Source organism: Tamandua tetradactyla, chromosome 22 (genome assembly GCF_023851605.1).
Source record: "Tamandua tetradactyla isolate mTamTet1 chromosome 22, mTamTet1.pri, whole genome shotgun sequence".
Taxonomy (NCBI): domain Eukaryota; kingdom Metazoa; phylum Chordata; class Mammalia; order Pilosa; family Myrmecophagidae; genus Tamandua; species Tamandua tetradactyla.
In genome coordinates this window covers 13,877,907-13,900,208 of record NC_135348.1, presented here as the reverse complement: position 1 = coordinate 13,900,208, position 22,302 = coordinate 13,877,907, and the positions used below count along the sequence as shown (strand labels likewise).

The following is a 22,302-nucleotide window of genomic DNA, read 5'->3' as shown; positions in this document are numbered from 1 at the left end:
CATATAAAACCGATATGATTCATAGTATGTATACTTCTGGATCAAAAGAAAAGATAGAAAGCACACCAATTCATTTAAGATATACACATAACCCTGACACCAAAACCTTTTGAAGATAGCACAAGAACAAAGCACAATTTATGAAAGTAGCTATCAAATTATTAATAAAATACTCTGGCAAATTACTAATATGTAAGAGCTCTTACAAATTAGGAAAAATTTGAATGCAAAAAATGGTCAATAAGCTTACAAAAAAATTAAATTTCACAAATAGTGAGATCTCAAATTAGCTAGGTTTTAAAGAAGATAGCACTAGTGAGAAGATGGTGATATATTTTCTTTTGTTGTTGGTGGGAGCATAAATTGTTCTCCAGGCAATGTACGTCAGTTGACAAAATGCAATGAGAGTTTTACATAAATTCCTATCTTTTAACCCAGTAATCCCACAAATAGGAATATATCTAAGGAAATAGCTGGAGACAAAGACAAAGATTTGGTACAAAAATGTTAATTGCACTTTATTAATTTAAAAAGTTACAGATCATCTAAATGTGCAATTATGGGATGGTTAAATTATGGTAAATCAAAAACCTGTTGGGTGGCCATGAGAAGTCATAGACTTGAAAATAAATGATGTGAACATCTATTAATATGTTTGTATTAATTTCTGTTGTTAGTTTTTAATTAGTGGGACCACAGTGAATATTCAGTATAGAAAGGAGAAAGGTATTCTGTGCACAGGGACAAAGTGAACAAAAGCAGAGAGAACAGAAAAAGTGAAGGGTCTCTCTTTTCCCCTACATCAGCCCAGTGTTCCCAGAATGCTGGAGTGATGGGCTAGAGAGGTAAAAGGTCTTGGAGGGTAGTGGATGCCTTTTTAAGGAACTTGTCTTTGGGAGCTATTAAACGATTTTAAGCATTGAAATGCCAAGGTAAAATATGCATTTCAATCATTTAAAATTAGCTAGAGATCTTGGGGTTTGAGCAGGGGCAGGTAGGAATAGTTTCAAAGGGCTGTTTTGGTTTGCTAACGCTGCTGGAATGTAATATACCAGAAATCGACTGGCTTTTATGAAAGGGATTTATTGTTATACATTTACAGTTCTAAGGCCATAAAAATGTCCAAATTAAGGCATCTAGAGAAAGATACCTTGACTCCAAAGAAAGGCTTATGTCTGACAGCTAGGAAGGCACATGGCTGGCGTGTGAAGTCCTTGCTCCTGGTTCATTGCTTCCAGCTTCTGATTCCAGTGGCTTTCTCTTCTAACATCTGCGGGCTCTCACTTAGCTTCTCTTAGCTTAGCATCTCCCAGGGCTGGGTTTCATCTCTCAGGTTAGCATCTCCCAGGGCTGGAGATTTCTACTCTGCAAGAGCCTGTGTCCTGGTTTCATATGGCTTCTCTAAGCATCTCAGTTAGCACTCCAAGCATCTCCAAATGTCTGCATTTGAGGTTTTTCCAAAAAGTTTCCCCCTTTAAAGGACTCCATTGAACTAATCAAGACTCATCTTGAGTGGGGGCTACACCTCCATGGAAATAAATCTAATCGTAGATCAGGCCCACATTTGGGTGTGTCACATCTCCATGAAACAATCAAAAGGTTCCACCCTAAACAATAGGTCTGTCCCCACCAGATTGGATTAGGATTAAAAGGACATGGCTTTTGGGGGGTACATAACAGTTTCAAACCAGCATAGGGACGGGGTGGATCTGAGGCAGGGAAGCTAGTTGGCAGCCTGCTGGAATAAGCCACAGAGGGGTCCTGATCCAACAGTGGCAGGAGTGGACTGGGCACGGAGGGCTTTAAGCATCCTTTCAAGCAATGACTGGTTGGGTGAATTGGTCGGGGAAGGCCTGTAGGATGACTCCCAGGAACCTAACCTGGGTGTTTAAGGAATCAGTGGAGCTTCCAATCGAGATAGAGGTTGGCTCTTTAAAATTACTATAGATTTTTTAAATAGCACTATTAATCTTAGAGAAACTTGAGAAAGAGAAATCTGTCGCTGTGGCCTGCAGGACAAATAAAAAAAAGAAAGTCCTGAACAGGTATTTTATCTCCGCAGTAAAGACCTTTGGATGGCACAGGCTGCTGAGCAGAAACACTGCTAAAGAAGCTAATTCCAGCAAAGTTATAGGATCTTTTAAGTTAAAACTTTCCCCATTTTTGTACTAAATGCATCTCTCTTACCAAATCACATTAAACTTTAAATCTGTTTAACGACTTTGAATCTTTTTTGAGGTGAATGAAATACTGTTCAGACTATGTTTTGAACACTTTCACTATGCTGGGTCATTATGAGTCTTTGCAATCATAAAATTTATAACCCAGCAAGTGGTCTTGGAAAATTAGGAGTCCGTGTCTTGAATCACTCTGGTTGTTTCATTATAGATTATAGGAGTTCACTGATGCTGCTTTGAGAAATGGATCCTCATTGCATATTCAAGCCAATTGCATGCAGTATCATAGATAAATTGGTGCAGTTCATTGCCATGGGCAAATCTTTAAAAACAATTCAAGCATCTGAAGGTTAATAAAAGCAGGTAATTAATGAGAAAGCAGGACGCTGTGGTCATCACTGCCCCATGCTTGATTAGCACATGTGGATGAAAGCCTGTCGTCTCCTGTGACAGTATCTGTCTTCCAATTAAACTGCCATGGCTGCATTGTCCAAATACAAAAGAAAAATGGGACTAGCATCCAGTGATCTAAGAAATTTCTTGCACTTAAAGCAGACATTTGAGCTCATGGCTCTTGTTCCAGGAGCAAAAATGTTCATTTAAACCCTGTTCTTTCTTGCATGGGTACCTGACCAAGAGATGTTTAAGAGATGCAAAGGAGAGGTCCTCGTTAAGAATATGTTGCCTAACAAGATCCCCCGCCCCCCACCCGGGATGAACTGTTCATGCCTTTGCAGAAACACTCAGCGTTGGCTGCAAGGACCTGACTGTCCTTTTCAGCACCTCAGTAATCCATCTGGTCCTGCCCTTTGCCTCTTCTGAACAATAATGATGACTGCCTGTAAAAGCTACACGCTCATCCTGGCCTCTGCCCCACCCACCCCTGGGAACATCAGCAGCAGCATCTGAGCTCAGCTGAGTCCACGAACCTCACATAATTAGCTTTCAGATTGAGCCAGTGCTGTCAGCACCCACACATGACTAGCTTTTGACACTTTAAAATGATTTCAGGGCCTTTGCTTCTCTAGACACATTTAGTCCATTGACCCAGACACAATGACCCAGGCCTGCTGTTGTCTCTTCAAAGCTACAGTCCATTTTGTTTCAATTGAGGTAAAATCCACATAACTTAAAATTCATCACTAAAGCGTATGATTCAGTGGCTTTTAGTACAATCGTAATGTTGTGCATCCAACATCACTATTAATTCCAGAACCTTTTCATCACCCCTCCCTCCCCCGCAAAAAATACCATAGCCATAAAGCAGTCGCATTCATTCCCCTTCTCCACCTATGGCCCTTGCCAACAATTAATCTGCTTTTTTATCTCTTAAGGATTTGCTTTTATAAATATTTCATACAAATGGAATTATACAATATGTGGCCCTTTTGTGTCTGGCTTCTTTCACTTACCATAATGTTTTTTATTGAAGCATTTATGAACATCCATGTTTTCAGTGTTCACCCATGTTTCAATATGCATTCCTTCATATGGCCAAATAATATTCCATTGTATGTGTATACTACAATCTGTTCATCCATTCATCCATTGATGGCCATCTGGGTTGTTTCCATCTTTGGACTATTGTGAATAGTGCTGCATGTTTGTACATGTATTTCTTTGAGTACTTGTTTTCAATTTTTTTTTGATATACACATAGGAATTCTGGTCATTGGTAACTCTATGTTTAAGTTTTTGAGGAGCTATCAAATTATTTTCTACACTTGGCTGCATGATGTTGCATTCTTTTTTTTATGCGTGGGCAGGCAAGAACTCTGCCTGCTGAGCCACCTTGGCGTGCCCGATTTTGCATTCTTACCAGCAAAGTATGAGGGTTCAGATTTCTCCCCATCAATGCCAACATGTGTATTTTCTGTGTGTGTGTTTACTTATAGCCATTATAGTAGTTGTAAAGCGGTACCTCATCGTTTTCCTAATGACTAATGATGTTGAACATCTTTTGATGTGCTTGTCAGCCATCTGTATATTGTCTTTGGAAGAAAGTCCGTACAAGTCCTTTGCTCATTTTTTAATTGGGTTTGTCTTTTTGCTGATTTGTAAGATTTCTTTTTATGTTGTAGATACTAGCTCCTTATCACATAGGTGATTTGCAAACATTTTCTTCCATTCTGCAGGTTGTGTTTTCACTGTCTTGATAGTCTCCTTTGATGAATAAAATGTTTTAATTTTGTTGAAACCCATTTTATCTGTTTCTTTCTGTTTCTGCTTGTTCTCATTGCTAGCTGCCAGAATGCAATATACCAGAAACAGAATGGCTTTTTAAAAGGGGAATTTAATGAGTTGCTAATTTACAGTTCTAAGGCTGAGAAAATGTCCCAATTAAAACAAGTCTATAGAAATGTTCAATCAAAGGCATCCAGAGAAAGATACCTTGGTTCAAGAAAGCTTATAAAGTTCAGTGTTTCTCTCTCAAGTGAGAAGGCAGATGGTGAACACAGTCACAGTTTCTCTCGGTTGGAAGGTCACATGGTGAGCATGGTGTCATCTGCTAGCTTTCTCTCCTGGCTTCCTGTTTCATGAAGCTCCCTGGGAGACGTTTTCCTTCTTCATCTCCAAAGCTCTGGCTCGTGGGCTCTGTGCTTTGCGATGCTGCAGCATTATCTGCTCTCTCTGAATCTCTTTCATTCTCCAAAATGTTTCCTCTTTTATAGGGCTCCAGAAACTAATCAAGACCCACCCAAATAGGTGGAGCCATGTCGTCACCTAATCCAATTTAACAACCACTCTTGATTACATCACATCTCTAGGGAGATGATCTAATTACAGTTTCAAGCATACAGTGTTGAATAGGGATTAGAAGAAACAGCTCCCTTTGCAAAATGGGATTCGGATTAAAACATGGCTTTTCTAGGGTCCATACACCCTTTCAAACCAGCACACAGCTCATGTTCTTGGTATCTAAGACTCCACAACCAAATCCAAGGTAATGAAGATTTAGCCCTGTGTTTTCTCCCAAGAGTTTTGTTGGATTTGCCTTTATATTAAGATCATTGGTCCATTTTGAGTTAATTTTTGTGTATGCTGTGTGTGAGGTAGAAGTCCAACTTAATTCTTTCACATGTGGATATCCACTTGTCTCAGCACTATTTGTTGAAAAGACTTTTTCAGGCCTTCTGTTAGATTTGTACTAGGAGCTCATTAGAATCGGCGTAACTCTTTTTTTTCCAGGCAAGCAGAGGATGTCATCATCGTAGCAGCTATTCCGAAACCATTCTCTCTGTGCCAGGCATCATCTGCATTCTTTGTCAGTGTTAACCTATTCATTTGTCACACGTCTATGAGGAAGTTGCTATGATTGGCTCCATTTGACAGAAGTAGAAATTGAGATATAGTGAGATTACGCAATTTGCCTAAGGCCACTCAACTAAATAAGTGGTGGAGCCAGGTTACAAACTGCTCAGTCGGACACCTGTCTTATCCATTACACTAGCAGCTTTCAAAATGCAGCCCAGGGACTCTCGTGGGTTCTCCAAGACGATGTCAGAGGGTCTCTGAGGTCAAACTAGTTTCATAGTAACACTAAGGCATTGATTTGCCTTTTTCACTCTCATTTTCTCAAGGATACAGTAGAATTTTCCAGAGGCTACATGATGTGTGTTGTCACAATGCAGAAGCAGATAACAGAATTTAGATGACTTCTATTAAGGCAAAACCTGAAGAAATTTTACAAAAACGGAACACAATGCTGTTCTTTGGAAATAGTTTTTGTTTTGCAAAATATAGGCATTTTTCATAAAAATATATTATGTTAACATGTAATGGGTTTATTCTTGTTTTTAATGCATTAATAAATATTTAAATTTTTCTCAGTTTTAATTTTTAATAGGATTAACAAAAGCTCTTAGAAGTTCTCAATAATTTCTACAGTGTGTAAAGGTTTCCTGAGACTCAAAAGTTTGAGAACCGTAGCCCTATGCTCTGCCACAAGAAAGCTGGCTGGGTGGCTAAAGGAACTGCTTTGCAGTCAGACCCAACTCTGTGTGAGACCCATTACATAAATGTTGCATGCTCTTCACAATTATCCTTTATTTTGCCAAAGAGCTGGACATAATAATGGCAACATCCTGGGTGGCCATGAGAATTAAATGGAATAATGCAAGTAAAAGACCTAGTGCCTAGTAAGCACTCAAACAATGGCACCAAACCTGGATTCTTTTTAAATTTTAATTTTTTCAAAGAAACATTCTCCCTTTCCCCCCTCTTCCATTTCCCCTCCTCCAGTAACCTCTAATCTGCTTTCTATCTGCAAATTTGCTATTCCTAGTCTTCTCTTTAAGTGATATCATGGAATTTTTGCCCTTATGTGACTTGCTTATTTCACTAGGCATCATGTTTCTGAGGTTTTCCCATGTTGCAGCATGTCTCATAACTTCCTTTTCTCTTATAGGTGAATAATTTTCCGTCATGTTTATGTACCATCTTTTGTTTACCTATTTGTTTACTGATGAACACTTGAGTTGTTTCCATCTTTTGGCAATTGTGAATGATGCCACTATGAACACAGGTGTACAAATACCAGTTTGAGTCCCTGCTTTTAATTCTTTTTGGTGTATACCTACCTAGAAGGGAGATTGCAGTGTGTTTTAGTTTGTTGCTAAAGTAAATACCACGTAGTGGGTTGGCTTAAACAAGGGGAATTTATTGGCTCATGGTTTTGAGAGTAGGAGAAATTCAAATCAAGGCATCATCAAGGCAGTGCTTTCTTCCTGTAGAGTGTCTTTTGGGGCTGGCTGCCAGTGGTCCTCAGTCCTGGGCTCTTCTATCACATGGCAGCTTCTCCTGGCCTCTTCCTTCTCTTCCAGGTTCCATTGACCTTCAGCTTCTTCCTTCCCCTGGCTTTCTCTTTATCTGTCTAAATTTCCTTCTGCTTATATAGGACTCCAGTAATTAATACCCATCCTGATTGTATTGGGCCACTCTTTCTCTGAAGTAATACTCATCAAAAGGTCCCATGCTCAATAGGTTCACATCCACCGGAATGGATTGAGTTAAGAATATGTTTTTCTGGGATACACAGCTACAAGCCACCATGCTATATAATTTTATGCTTAACTTTCTGAGGTACCTCCAAACTGTTTTCCACAGCACTGCACCATTTTACATTCCCAGCAACAATGAATGAGTGTCTCTGTTTCTCCTCTACAACACATGTTATTTTCTGCTTTTTAAATACCAGCTATTTGAGTGGGTGTGAAATGGTATATCATTGTGGTTTTGATTTGCATTTCCCTAATGGCTAATGATGTTGAGCATCTCATCATGTGCTTATGGGCCGTCTGGATATTTTCTTTGGAGAAATGTCTATTCAAGTCCTTTGCCTATTTATTAACTATGTTTTTGCCTTGCGGGATTTTTCTTGTGTATTTCTTGCAGGTGATGGAATTTTACTGCCAGTCTTGTGAGACCGCCATGTGTCGGGAATGTACTGAGGGGGAGCATGCTGAGCACCCCACTGTCCCGCTCAAGGATGTGGTGGAGCAGCACAAGGCTTCGCTCCAGGTCCAGCTGGATGCCGTCAACAAAAGGTGCCACACACCTTCCCTGGCTCCCAGTCAGCTGCCTATGCACGAGGCTTGGCCTAAGGGTCTCTCGTCTTGGAGTTAGTCGGTTCACTTTACCCTTGGAGAATTCAGTCTCTGTGTCATAAACAGGGTCTGGTTTTTGATTGTGGGTCATAATCATAAACTCGTGAGTGATGAAGGATGTCCCAGAACCCTTGGCCAAATTCAAGCCTCCTTATGTTATGAGTAGTGGCAGGTTTTTAGTACCTTAATATGATTAAGGAATAAAGTACCTTAATCTCAAGGAAAATGCTCTCAGCAGATTTCTTTGAAATTCATGCCCCAAACCAACCTTCTGAGGAGCCTCCCTTAGCCGCTGTTCTTTTATTTTCTTTAAATACCAAAAAACACCAAACAAACACACACATTCCTATTTTGATCATTCCATTCTACATATATAATCAGTAATTCACAATATCATCACATAGTTGCATATTCATCATGATCATTTCTTGGACCATTTGCATCTATTCAGAAGAAGAAATAAAGCGAAAACAGAAAAAAAAAATTATACATACCATACCCCTTACCCCTCCCTTTCATTGATCACTAGCATTTCAAACTACATTTATTTTAACATTTGTTCCCCCTATTATTTATTTTTATTCCATATGTTCTACTCATTGTTGACAAGGTAGATAAAAGGAGCATCAGACACAAGGTTTTCACAATCACACAGTCACACTGTGAAAACTATATCATTATTCAATCATCCTCAAGAAACATGGCTACTGGAACACAGCCTCACATTTTCAGGCAGTTCCCTCCAGCCTCTCCATTACATCTTGACTAACAAGGTGATATCTACTTAATGCATAAGACTAACCTCCAGGATAACTTCTCCACTGTGTTTGGAAACTCTTAGCCATTGACACTTTGTCTCATTTCAGTCTTTCCCCTTTTGGTCGAGAAGGTTTTCTCTGTCCCTTGATGCTGAGTCTCAGCTCATTCCAGGATCTCTGTCCCACGTTGCCAGGAAGGTCCACAGCCTTGAGAGTCATGTCCCACGTAGACAGGGGGAGGGTGGTGAGTTTGCTTGTTGTGTTGTTAGCTGCTGTTTTTGACACTCCGACAAGCACTTTGCACTGGCTGTAACTGGCTCTTCCCTCTGCCTGAGCCTGGCAAAATGGTCTGAGTGTTGATGACTCAATTTTCCTCGTGTTTAGCTGCTTCTGGGGTTGTTCTTTGGCATGAAAGTGAAGGAACAGAGTAGCTGTGTGATGTATGAAAAAGGCCACAGAAAGGAAATAAATAGCTGGTGGAAAAGCAGAAAAAAATAAATCTACTCACTAATTTGTTTTAGTGAGAAAGTTTGGTTATTCTATATAAAATAAAAGGACTTTGAAACTTGGGAGAAGTTTCCAACATATACTCAGTTTGGATAAGTTTTTCATATGGGCGGAGAAAAAAGATACAGTTATGTATTTAGAAACCTTGCTCTCAGCCATGGATAATTTTGCCCCCCAGAGGACATCTGGCAATGTCTACACACATCTTTGGTTGCCACAACTGTGTGTATGTGTGTGTGTGTGTGTGGGGGGGGGTGGCGCGTGGGGACATGGCTGGCATCTGGTAGAGCCCGGGAAGCCATTAAATGCCCTAAAAATGCACAGAACAGCCCCCACAACCAAGAATTATGCTGCCCACATTTTCACCAGCAGCAAGTTTAAGAAACCCTGAGTCAAAGTGTGATAAAAAGCCATGGCTTTGCAGAGAGCTTCAAAGCTATGTATCATCAATTGCTACAAACATAGCAAAGGCATACTGAAAGAGATGTGGACCTTCGAAGTCTTTTCTGGTAGAGGCAGTGATTATGATACATCTTATTCATTCTGTTCTTCAGTTGTTCATTTTTAAAGATGATGAAAGGTATTGAAAATATTTTGTGACAAAACAGAGTGTTTAAGCAGAACTTGGCATGTTTTAGGGTTGACGTTAAATAATGATCTGGAACATTTGTCCCGTAGGCTCCCAGAAATAGACTCCGCTCTTCAGTTCATCTCAGAAATCATCCATCAGTTGGCCAACCAAAAGGCCAGCATTGTGGATGACATTCATTCCACCTTTGATGAGCTCCAGAAGACTTTAAACGTACGCAAGAGTGTGCTGCTTATGGAACTGGAGGTCAACTACGGCCTCAAACACAAAGTAAGGCTCCAGGTGTTCTGAGAGGTGTCCGCTAAGAAACGAATGATATTGGCTGCCCTTCACAGGACCGCCACAATTATACAGTCAATGGTAGTTTTTATCTCGTGGAATATCTACCCATTTTTACTTCCTGTTTTTCAGCAAAGCCCTATGGCTCTGTGACCGTAGAACCGATTTATAACCAGCGATTGTCTAATCTGACAAGAGGCGGGGCTGACTATAGAGCAATGCTTTTAGGATTGAGGGTTAAACTGGATGGTTTTCCTTCCTTAATTGTAATGTCCAGTCATCTCTGAATTGTTCTTTCACCCACACCAACCTGTTAGTCAACTTCAGACTGAACTCTCACTGCAGTCCTTAAGTGTGTGTGTCTAATCATAAAAACGGGGATGAGAAGCTTCTAATAGTCAGGTGTGGAGAGTTTCTCTTTTGTTGGTGTGTGTTCCTTTAGGTGGTGAGAGAGGAGCTTTGGACATAAGGGAAAGATCACAAATAATGAATATTTTAGATGTCAGGCATATCAGTTTGTGGGCCACATTCTCTGTAGTGAGGGTTCTGCCAGCTCCATCAAAAACACATGACCCAGAAAATATGTGTGTGGGAGAGAAGGGGTGTGGCAGAAGGCAAAGAGAAGATGCTGCGAGTGCAATTTAAGATTTTGCATTAGCACTGGGTTCCCTGGGTTACTTGAGATACCACTGGCTTAGGGCCACCCCAGCCGGGGTGGGGTGGGGGGGCAGTGGTCTCTAGACCTTCTAACCTCGTTTGTGCCCACCGAGGGCGCCGCCCCAGCACCCAGACCGTGCAAACGTCCCATAGGTTGTTCTGGTGCCCGACAGGAAGAGCGTGGCCAGCCTGCCTCCCTCACCATCCGGTTTTTCCGGCAGGTCCTTCAGTCGCAGCTGGATACTCTGCTGGAAGGACAGGAGAGCATTAAGAGCTGCAGCAGCTTCACGGCGCAGGCCCTCAACCATGGCACCGAGACCGAGGTGCTGCTCGTGAAAAAGCAGATGAGCGAGAAGCTGAACGAACTGGCCGATCAGGATTTCCCACTACATCCGCGGGAGAACGACCAGCTGGATTTCATCGTGGAAACCGAAGGGCTGAAGAAGTCCATCCACAACCTCGGCACGATTTTAACCACCAACGCCGTCGCCTCCGAGACGGTGGCCACGGGGGAGGGGCTGCGGCAGACCATCATCGGGCAGCCCATGTCCGTCACCATAACAACCAAGGACAAAGACGGCGAGCTGTGCAAGACGGGCAATGCCTACCTCACCGCTGAGCTGAGCACCCCCGACGGGAGCGTGGCCGACGGGGAAATCCTGGACAACAAGAACGGCACCTACGAGTTTTTGTACACCGTCCAGAAGGAAGGGGACTTTACCCTCTCTCTGCGACTGTATGACCAGCACATCCGAGGCAGCCCGTTCAAACTGAAAGTGATCCGCTCTGCAGACGTGTCTCCCACCACCGAAGGCGTGAAGAGGCGGGTCAAATCCCCTGGGAGCGGCCACGTAAAGCAAAAGGCTGTGAAACGGCCGGCGAGCATGTACAGCACTGGGAAGCGAAAAGAGAACCCCATCGAAGACGATCTGATCTTCCGAGTGGGTAAGCAGGGGACGGTGTCTGTGCCTGAGGCCTGAGCTTAAGGGGAAACCAGGAAAGGGTAATTGCAACCTTGTAGGTCACAACGTCCACCTGAGGCTGTTGGAAGATGCTGAGATGTTTCATTGGGGGGAGCTGATGCAGCTCCCCCCGCGGATGTCTTTTCCTTCTTTTCTTCTTTTTTAACATCCGTGTGCTGCATATTCATTGCAGAAATTTAGAAACTGAAAATAGGCAAAATGAGAAATAGAAAAATCGCAGCACCTGTTACCTGGAAATGTTAAAGGAAATGTTGGAAATGTTTGTTTGTTTGTTTGTTTGCTTGCATGGGCAGGCACCAGGAATCAGACCCAGCTCTCCCCACCCGGCAAGCGGAAATTCTGCCACAGAGCCACCGTTGCCCACCCTGGCAATGTTTTTTGTTGTTCCCCATGGAAGTGTTTTCAGGGTACTTCTCCCTAAACCAAAGGTTTATCAGCTAATTTCTTGTGTTTCTCTGAAATCTGCCAGCCCCAGCTGTGCTGTGAGCAAAGCGTTCCCTCCCTCCTGTTAACTGCTTCTGCATTGTAGTGGGGGAGGTGGGTGCAGGAAGGCTGGTGCAATGCAAGCTGTTTGCACTCCAGCTGTGAGAGTAGCCCCAAAGAAGGGGAGAGTGTGTGGAAACAGTAACCTGGAGAGTGGAATGGGGTTGGAGCAGAAGCAAGAAAGTGAAGCATGAGCCAAGAGATTTGAGAATGCAAATTGCCCGTCCCATTTCTGATTTATTGCCTCTGACTCGTTAAAAACTGTCCTTTTTCTCAAAATAAAGTAACTCAAATGTAAGCAACAAAAGATTTGATAATTCTCAAGAAAAGAAAAGTCTAAATTTGTGATTGGTTACTGCTTCCGAAAGAACTTCTAGGCTGCACCTCTTTTTCTCTCTCTTAGCTGTACATTGAATGCAGTATCTCCTAAAGGGTGTCGTACAGAATATTAACTAACATGTAGAAAACAAATTCTTTGGTTCAAACAGATTGGGAAAACCTTAGGTTCAATGAAGGAAACAGATTTCTCTCCTGCAAAACTCCTCAGAACCTCTAGATTCTACTGAGATATACTGTAAGTCTCCAAGGCAGAGGAAGAGGTAACAGGCAGTACTTCCAAACTTTTCTGATCATTGAACTCTTTTTGCATGGAACATTTTTGGCTTCTTGAAACATAGGCAAAAGCTGCTCTATGCTCCTATTTTAGGCCGACTCTTGGTAAAGACCATAATGTGATAAGTAAGTCATCTATTCAGGGCGTGGAGCCATCATGTGCTGTGTGTAGAGGCTGTTAATACACCCCCAGAGCAGACCGTAGGAGCTGGGGTTGGCACTAGATCAGGAGCCTCTCAGGTGGGCCTCTCCGGTTCTACCACTTATTTAAGCCTGGGCTTGAATTTCCATGTCTGTAAAAAAAATTACAAAAGGAGCTGCTTCTCAGAAGTAAGCCTGAGGTGTAGGAAGGGCTAAATAAATGAGAGATGCCTTGTCTTTACACATGCCATTAATAAGTCTGTTTGACTCCTCTCCCTACTGCCTTTTCTGCTCAAAAGATGTGTCTTGCTGCTTTCCATTGGTCTCCTGCTTTAAGAACAAGCTCAGGCTTGCATTCAGTCCCCCAGCCAAGTGACCCCCAACCTACATCCTCAGGCAGTGTGCGGAGTGGAGAAAGGCTCAGTTCTGCAGTCGGGTGGGTCAGGGTCTGAATTTTGATTCTCCTTGCCAGCTGGGCAACTGGCTTCCCCTTTCTGAACCTGCTTTCTTCCTCGGTAAAATAAAGGGAATGAAATATTAACCAACTCTTAAGGTGGCTGTGGGGGTGAGATGGGAGGTAATGCCTGCACTTGCTTATGTATAGTATGTGCTCAGTTAATGGTGTATATTAGTTTGCTACCATTATTGTTATTCATCATCATTATTTCTACCTGTGATTCATAGCTGAGGGAAGAGGCATATATCTTGGGGGCGCCCCCCTCCCCACCCCAACCAGCTACATTGATTCTGAATTCCCCAGGGGGAAGGGGATGCACTAACCATTGAGAAGTATAACCATGGTGATTCACTGGCACTGGTAGGAAGCTATTCAAATGTTTAAATATTGGTAAAGAGCTCAGAAGTATGCCTGGTTTTCAGCACTATATATGTGTTTATTAATGAAATAAAGATGTAGGTGTAGAAATAAAGACAAATCTCCCTGGCCTGTTTAACTTTCTGTTCTAATCTAAAGCCTACCCAGAAGACACTGTTTTTATAGAGCAGCTGTTGCCACCAGGCATCACGGTAGGCAGTGGAGATGTAGGAATGAAAGAAATGAGGTCTCCTTCCCCAAAGAGCTTATGCAGTGTGGGTTGACATACGTCTGCCCAACTAATTTAAGACAATGGGCAAGGTGACGGAAAAGTATAGAAATGATAAGTCATTTAAGCCGGGATGTGAACGAGGAGGACTTATCCTAGTTGAAAAATGCAAAGTGGCATCCCCGGACGGAGGGACTGGTGTGAGGAAAGGTGAAGAGGGGTCAAAGGGATTAAGAAGATGCAGGATGAGCAAAGGTCAGAGGAGAAATAGTGACGAGGGAAATGGCTGGAGATGAGGCGGGCACATCAGTGGTGTAGACCCCTGGTCCTTGCGTGCCCCCTGTGCTGTCACCCCTGGGCCTTTGTATTTCAATTTGTTCCCCAGTTTTTTTCCTTTCCTAAAGGTACCGCCTCGTCTTTTAAGTATTTCTTGATTTGCATCCTTTGAAAAATGTGAATAATCTCTTTTTCCTTTTAGCCCCCAAGGAACTCACTGTGATTATTAGTAGTAGTATGATGGCCTTCTAAGAACTCATTCTCAACATCTGTAATGTGGTCTACCAATGGTTAGATTTTTTTGTTTTTTTGTATGCGGTGTGGCAGGGTCACATTTCATTATTTTTCCATGTGAGTCTCTCCTTATTGCAGCACCACTTGTTGAATTTTTATTTGTTTGTTTTGCTTGTTTGTTTCTTGGGAAGGGCGTGGACAGGGAATCAAACCCAGGTCTCCCGCATGGCAGGTGAGAATTCTACCACGGAACTACCCTTGCACCCCCTGGCTAGATTTTATGTTGTCATTGGAAGGCTCAACTTTCTTTTAGTGTTTTACCTTTGTCTTAGAACTTTAAGCTTCTCTGTACAGTTAGGCTATTAGGTGCATGACAATAGATGTTCATGATTTGAACAGTGCCTTCGTGCATGTGTTGAAGCCTGCAACATGTAATCTAGAATTCATTGAAACTCAACTACCCACGTAGGATAGCAGCCCTAATTCTGCTGTCCCCTAAGCTGGTCTCTGCCTGCAGCCCTCACACACAGTAAACTTCTTGCTGCACTGGGTTCTATGCTTAAAGATACATAGTTTTCATGCCGCATATATTAGAACTCATAGAACAACCCTAACTGCATGTGTTGACTTTGAATAGTCGTGAAAGTGTGGGTGTTGCCCATTCGGGGTGTCAGAAAGAATTTTCCAGGATAATTTTGATTCAGATTTTCACCTTCCTCACTGATTATGTAGCCCCTTAGTTAGGTATGACTCTTTTGCTTGAGTACCTACTATGTGACTTTTACGAGGACCTGGTGTGAAGACAGGGACTCTTACCTAGAGGAGGCCATGGTTTAGAAGGGGGGCAGATATGTAAACAAATATTACACCTTCAGAACGCATCAAGGCAGAGATGTTGGAGTGGGGTAGGAGGCAGAGGAGGCTGGGAGTTGGAGGCAAGTCGTGGAAGTTCCCAAGAGGAGATGAAGTGTACATCTAAGGTGACTTTCAGGCTGAAGAGCCGGTTAGATGGAAAGTGGAAAGAGGTCTTTTAGATGAAGGGAGAGCAGGTACAAAGGCAGGAAGATAAGAAACTAGGGCACTCAATGAATGCAAATGATTCCATTATCTTGAAACATGAAATAAAGTGAGATAGAAGCAGAAAACAGGTTGTATTTGCTTGATAAGAAGCTTACTTTTTTCTGTAAACCTGTGTTTCTCAACATGTGTCCATATACCACTTGTATTGGAATTCCTTGGGGTACCTGGTAAAAATGGAAATCCCTGAATTCCAAACTGCATTTACAGAATCAGAATCTCTGAGCAGGGCCGAGGAACTTGCATTCTGGAAGCTCCTGGTAAGACTTGTGCACACTGAGATTCGAGAACCCCAGCTGTTGGTGATGTGGAGGCACTGAGCTGGTGTAGTGACTTGTAATTCACTTTACAGAGCGCTTGGGAGCATTATGGGGAAATCTAGCAGAAATGTCTCCTGGGAAGCAGAGAGGCTATTAAAAAGCTATTGCAGTAATGGTGGCGCAGTGGCAGGGTTCTCACCTGCCATGCTGGAGACCCAGGTTCGATTCCTGATGCTTGCTCATGCCAAAAAAAAAAAAAAAAAAAAAAAGAATGATATGTTGGAGTAGAGAGGAGTAGAGGTAGAGGACAGGGCTTGGTGACCAGTGAGAACTCTCAGCTCTTGGGCCTGGGGTGCTGGAGGGATGTAAGGCAGTTGAGTGTATGGTGAAGGCTATGGACTCTCAAGCTACTCTTGAGAGTGTTGGGGCCCTGGGTTCTAGCCCCAACACTCTCACAAACTTGACCTGTACAATCTTGATTGGTAAGTTACTTAACCCCTCAGGTCCACAGTTTCTTCATCTGAAAATGGGAATAAAAGAACCTAGCACATAGGGCTGTGGTGAGGATGAAATGAATTAAAACATGAAATGGCTTAGAAAACTGCCTGACACCAAATAGTGTTCATTAAATTTTAAAGAGGCAAGGTACGTAGTACCAGTTAACTGGCACTTGCTCATTAACTGGTATTAACGACTTGTGGTTAATATGTAATGAGCATAGAAGATAAAAGAGAGAAAAGAAAGTCCATGGAAGATAAAAGAGTTCAGAAGCCTGACTGCTTAAATTTGAATCCCAGCCTGCTATTTATTAGCTTGTGACTTTAGGAAAGTTGTTTTTCTTCTTTGTGTCTCAGTGTCTTCATCTGTAAAATGGGGATACTATTAATGTATACGTCATGTGGCTGCAGTGAGGATTAAAGAAGTTAATGCATGTAAAGGCTTAGAACAGTGCAGGCACATAGTAAGCGCTCTGTTAACTGTTGCTGTGTTTCTGCTTGGTCATCCTGTTGGAAGTACACAGTAGGCAGTTTGGAGTATAGGTTTGGAGCTCAGTTAAGAATTCAAGCCTAGAGACATCAATTTGGAAATGAAAAGCATAGAGAAGTTACTTTAAATAATCAACTTAAATGACATGTCAGAGGAAGGAGTTGTGGCTCAAAGAGGAATTGATGGGGAAATGGAAGAGATAAGCTGGAGAAAGGAACAGGCATCTCTGAGCCAGATGTTGTGCAGTCAACTTCCATATGTCATCTTACTGAAAATCCTGAGGAGGTATAATATTTCTTCAGTTCCTAATAGCCCTACAGTATCATATACCTCTCCAGTATAATATGTGTGCTGAAGTCAGTTCATTTTGGCTCACAATTGCTGTTTGAGCAAGTCTTCCCAACTCAGTGTTTGGTGTCTTCTTGTTTGTAGCTTGAAATTGACCCAGACAGGAATATTTACACTATGAAAAATGCTACAAATCAGGCCTTCCTCCCTCTCTTTTCTCAGGATCTCTTATTAGCACAACATAGAACTCTTGTTGTGAGTGAAGAAATGGAGGCTCAGAGCAGCAGAAGTTGAGCCCCTGGTCTTTTTCATTGCACATGATTCCTCTTCATCTAAAATGTCTTTCCAAAGTGGAAATATATGATCTCACCCACACCTGAAAACTTAATGAGTTACTGTGATACTCTAATATTGCATTGGAAAACAATCCCAAGTAGGTGCAGCGAAGTAGCTTAGAGCATCTGTTGACAATGATTCTTTGAAGCAGGGTGATTATTTTTCCTGCACTGATTCGCTGACTAGAAGCTCTAAGCTGGTTTCATCAGCTGCTAAAGAAAGTCATAGAACAAAGGGAAGGCCAGAAGATGTGGGAGGGAGTGAAAGAATTAGAGCTGAATTGTTTCCAGTTACATAATTCGTACACCATACCCTCGTTAGACTTGAAAAGTGTTGAATGAAACATCCAGTTGTACTCTAGAACGGTGTGCTTTCTTGTGATATAAATGGATGTGTAAAGTCACTTAGTATGGGTACAGAGGCCTTACAGGAAGATTCATAATTATTTTATGCCCCTCTTTCTTGCTCCACATCTGCAAACCACCACCTTCCCTCCCTAAAATATCTAAGGAAGGAGATCCTGTTAATTTGGCATCTGAGGTCATTATAGGAAACCTGCCTCCACCCCTCACGAATACCATCCTTGGGAACTCTTCTTGCATTTCAAGTGGAAGATGCAACTAACACTTACTGAGGCTAGGGTCTAGGCTGTGTTACAGGGTGCAGCAATGAACAGGGCAGTTGCTGCCACTACCTTCAGGAAACTTGCAGCCTGGTGAGGGATGCAGACAGTTAAATAGTTAATATACCATGCAATAAAGGATGGGGTTTTCCAAAGGATTTTAAGGAGAAAATATGATACATTTGAGTTCCAGTAATATCCTCATCTTAGAAACCTGGTATTTTTAAAGTCCCAATTAGAAAGAAGCAATGGATTAGAAATGCATTAGAAAATGGATTAGAAGCACTGCATTGGAACAAACACACAAAGGGTCAGGAGAACTGGGTTTTATTCTTTCCGGTCTCTTACTGCCTTTGTGATCTGTCTGGCTTCAGTTTTTCTCATCTGTGTAATGGAAAAATATTTGCCCTGCTAGCTCATGGCATGGTTAATGTAAGTACCTGAGAGAATGTATATGAAAGTGCTGTAAATATTGTGAACATTTCATTTTCCCATGATGTAATGTGGGTTGTAATTAGTTCATCATTAGTAACTCATTCATGCACTCATTCACTCAACAAACATTTGTTAAGCACCCACTTGTTTGAAGATCTTGTGTTAGACCTTTTCACTAGGCTTAATTTCATCTTATTGCATTATCTCATCAAAGTATCTACATTTATTTAGCATTAATTTTCATTTTAAGTTGGGGTTGGGTAGAAGAGATCTGTACTGATGATTCCCTATTTCATGCTGGGGCTTACTTTACCTCTGTAATCCTCCTGAAGGCTTGGATGGAAATGATCATGAAGAGCATGGCTGAGAAACTCCTGGCTTAAAAATTCATTTCTGCTTCATAGGCTAGTTTGACATCTGGGAAAAACAAGTTTAATTATCTTTTGGAAATGTTGCCAAATTGTATATAATTACATCTAAAACCTGCATTACTCATTCTGCTAGCCAAAATTCAACCATCAAATGATCAAAATAATTAGGAAAATATTTTATAAGTACTATGTATGGTTTTTTTAAATCATATTTGTCATGAAAGAACAAGTCTTCCTGATATATTTAGATTACTTTAGAGATAATAGTGCTTTTATATAGACTAAATAGGATTTACTAAAAATCTTAAAGAGCGAAATAGGATCCCCAACTTTTCCTACCTTCTGAAATTTTAATTTATTTTATTTTGGTTGCAGGCCAGTTTATTAACACTAATTATAAGCATTTCAGCATAATGACAATACACTGTCATTCTGCCCTGTTTTTCACCATCAAGATTTTTCTACTTTAATCGCCAGTAAAAATAGTCAGCACAGATTATATGTCACTCAAGAATATGCTTGTGGTGTCCCTTCATCTCCAGGAGTAACACTGTGACCCTGCTGTGCATTAAAATAGAATTAAAAAAGAATTTTTTTTAAAGATGATCTGTAATCACTGACAAGCCAAAAACTGTTCAAGAGAATCAAGGGATGTATTGCCAGCCCCAGCTATTCATAAACCAAACCATATGGCTTAAAGAAAAAGATTTTTCTAAACATATGTTATAAAATTAAAACAGCAGTGCCTGTTCCATCTAGCTCTTTTACAGATATAAAAGCAACTTTAGACTTAACAGATGTTTGTCCATTCCTGTGATTTCATTTACAGGTGGGGTGAGTGAGGGAGGCTGTAGTTAACTTGAGACCGAGAGTTTAAGAGCTAAGCCAACACACTGGACTTAGTAGGGGTTCCAAGAATATGTGTTCCAGTGTAGTGTGGTTTTGTTGATCTCCTGACCAAATATTGGCGGGTAACTGAGCATTTTACACTTATTTCAAGCTAAGCATAGAGTCTTCCTTCTTCTTTTTCCGAATGTTATTGGTAATCTGGTCTGACTAAATTTGTTCTCGAGTTTTGAAATATACCTATTTCTACTGACACTCAAAAACGTGTGCTTACTTTTACAAAGAAAGACCCTCAAGTTAATCCGAATATTAATATTTGTAATATTACAGTTTTTATGCTCTGATATTTTCCCTTCTCCAACATCACCTCCATATTTTCAGAAGAAAGATGACATATTTTGGACTAAGATAACCCTTTCACTTCTACTAAAGCACTATTTTACCCATTTTTTCCCTTCCTTTGAAACATCCACTGCTACTGCCAGCAGAGCCTTCTCTAAGTAGAATCAGCTTTGTCCCTAGCAGGACAGAAAAAGGTTCCTTGAAGGAGGGCAGTTGGCAGTTTTTGTCCCTACGTGGACGAGAAGGATTTCAGATCAGTGCTCTGGTGAAAACCAGATAACCTAAGATGTTTCTCCTCAGCAGTTGTGTACTGGAGTTCAATTCCATCACCAGTTTTACTTCCAAAATGCAAAACTCTGTTTCCATAGAATCTAAGTATTCCTAAGTGATGTTTAAACATGTGTTCAAGTTTAGTCATCATAGTGTGTCCTTGTCTGCTCTTTCCAAAGGCAGCACATTAATGTCTAAAAGCAAAATATCTGATTGTTCTTTTGAATATAAATAAAATTATACAATTAAAGCATGGTTTTCTCCAACTCTGAAAATATGAACTTCCTTGAACTTCCTTCGTGGTCATTTCATTCTGTTTCCGTCCATCAATATTTGCATAGTCCTTTTGAAATCGGTCATAAATACTACTTCTGAAACAAAAACAGGTGCCTGTTAATCTGTAGATTCCTTTGCCTTTTCTCTCCTGCCTCATGTCTCCCTTCAAAAGAAGTTTAGTAAAATGAGAATAATGCCTTGGATTAATTCATTTCTGTTAACTTTTCTTGCTTGTTTAGCCTAGAAAGTGCCCTGTCAAGATATCGTTCATATTTTCAGAAGAATATACAACCTATGTGAAATTGAGTCTTTGGAAATATGCATAAATGAATCCAGTATATGAAAACCAGCCTGCTTTTTTATAACATATGTGGCCTTATGATTTGTTAACTGCACTCAAAGTTAAGCATCCAGGTTTCTTCTAACAACTGCTGAGTGAGAGAGTAGGATTTTTGCCAAAATTCATAGGATTTTTACCAAAATTCCAAAATAAGACTTCTCTCTCATTGCATCTCTTCAATTGAAATATTAGTTTTTATCATTAATTCTTTGTGGATTCTAAGTATATATTTTAATCATGTTCATATATAGCTATAAAATAATGAGGGAAAATTGGCATCTGCCTGAAAACAGTGATACTGTAAACTCTTGATTAGTGTAGAAGAGAGGTTTAGTTGCATAGGATTAGGTCATGGGGTTTCCCTTTTATTTTTAAAATATAATTTTAAAATATTCTGCATTCTCAGGTTACCTGTGGAAGCCTGAATAAATCCTCATGCTGAGACTGAGAAATCTAATTTTCTAGTGCTTACTTTCTTGTGATTTTATCATTTATTTTTAGGTACCAAAGGAAGAAATAAAGGAGAGTTTACAAACCTTCAGGGGGTGGCTGCGTCTACAAGTGGAAAGATATTAATTGCAGACAGTAACAACCAGTGTGTGCAGGTATGGCCCCTAACTGTAGACTTTAAACACTTTTATTGGTAAAACAGATACAGTTGCATATATTCTTACTTGGGACTTAGGACACATGGCACAAGGAAAGAAAGAGAAGCCTGCCATGTGTATGTAGGCTTTTATTCAAATACAGTTTGCATGCATAACCTGTAGTACACATGACAAATGTTCTTACCTGTTTCTTCTTCAGCAGTTTCTGTGCTGGTTCATGTCTAATGAATGGAATTTACTTTACAGATATTTTCCAACGATGGACAGTTCAAAAGTCGCTTTGGCATCCGAGGACGCTCTCCCGGGCAGCTTCAGCGGCCCACAGGAGTAGCCGTCCACCCCAGTGGGGACATCATCATTGCAGATTACGATAACAAATGGGTTAGCATTTTCTCTTCAGATGGGAAGTTTAAGGTAAGATTAAATTACTAATCTACCACTAAGCACTAGAGAGAAGGAATTGAAAATATATGAGGAATTTGAGTTTTTCATTTTTGAGATCCCATAGAATATCCAACAATTTTTATACGCAAAGACTTTGTTACATCTGAATTTTCATGAAGTGAAACGAACAATGATAATGTCATAAATCTACTCATATATTCTAGATGTGGATTATATTATAAAGTAAGTAATTAGGGTTGCTCAAGTGCTGTTTTTTTAAACTGTGAAATTTAGAGGGAAATTGTTCTTGTTGCAAATCAGTGAAAAACAATGGCTTTTAGAAATGAGTTCTGACAAAGCAATTTATATATCTCAAATTAATCTGGAGGTTGTCATTTGTGAAGAGCCTTCTACTTCCTCAGGCCTTTGATAGATGATATGCGAAGAGCACAATTATAAAATATGGTCTCTACCTTTTAAAAATTTATGAGCCAATTGAGGAGAAAGGTCTAATA

General features: G+C 40.9%; 1 protein-coding gene across 7 annotated transcripts in view; it reads left to right on the top strand.

The window, feature by feature from the left end:
- Window positions 1-22,302, top strand: part of TRIM2 (tripartite motif containing 2) — a 214,828-nt gene that overhangs the window by 168,107 nt on the left and 24,419 nt on the right. For all 7 annotated transcript variants that reach the window (XM_077139764.1, XM_077139763.1, XM_077139759.1 and 4 more), the window contains exons 4-8: window positions 7,572-7,723; window positions 9,727-9,907; window positions 10,795-11,518; window positions 21,297-21,400; window positions 21,650-21,817. In XM_077139764.1, the coding sequence (XP_076995879.1) occupies window positions 7,572-7,723; window positions 9,727-9,907; window positions 10,795-11,518; window positions 21,297-21,400; window positions 21,650-21,817 (1,329 nt within the window). The remainder of the gene's footprint in view (window positions 1-7,571; window positions 7,724-9,726; window positions 9,908-10,794; window positions 11,519-21,296; window positions 21,401-21,649; window positions 21,818-22,302) is intronic.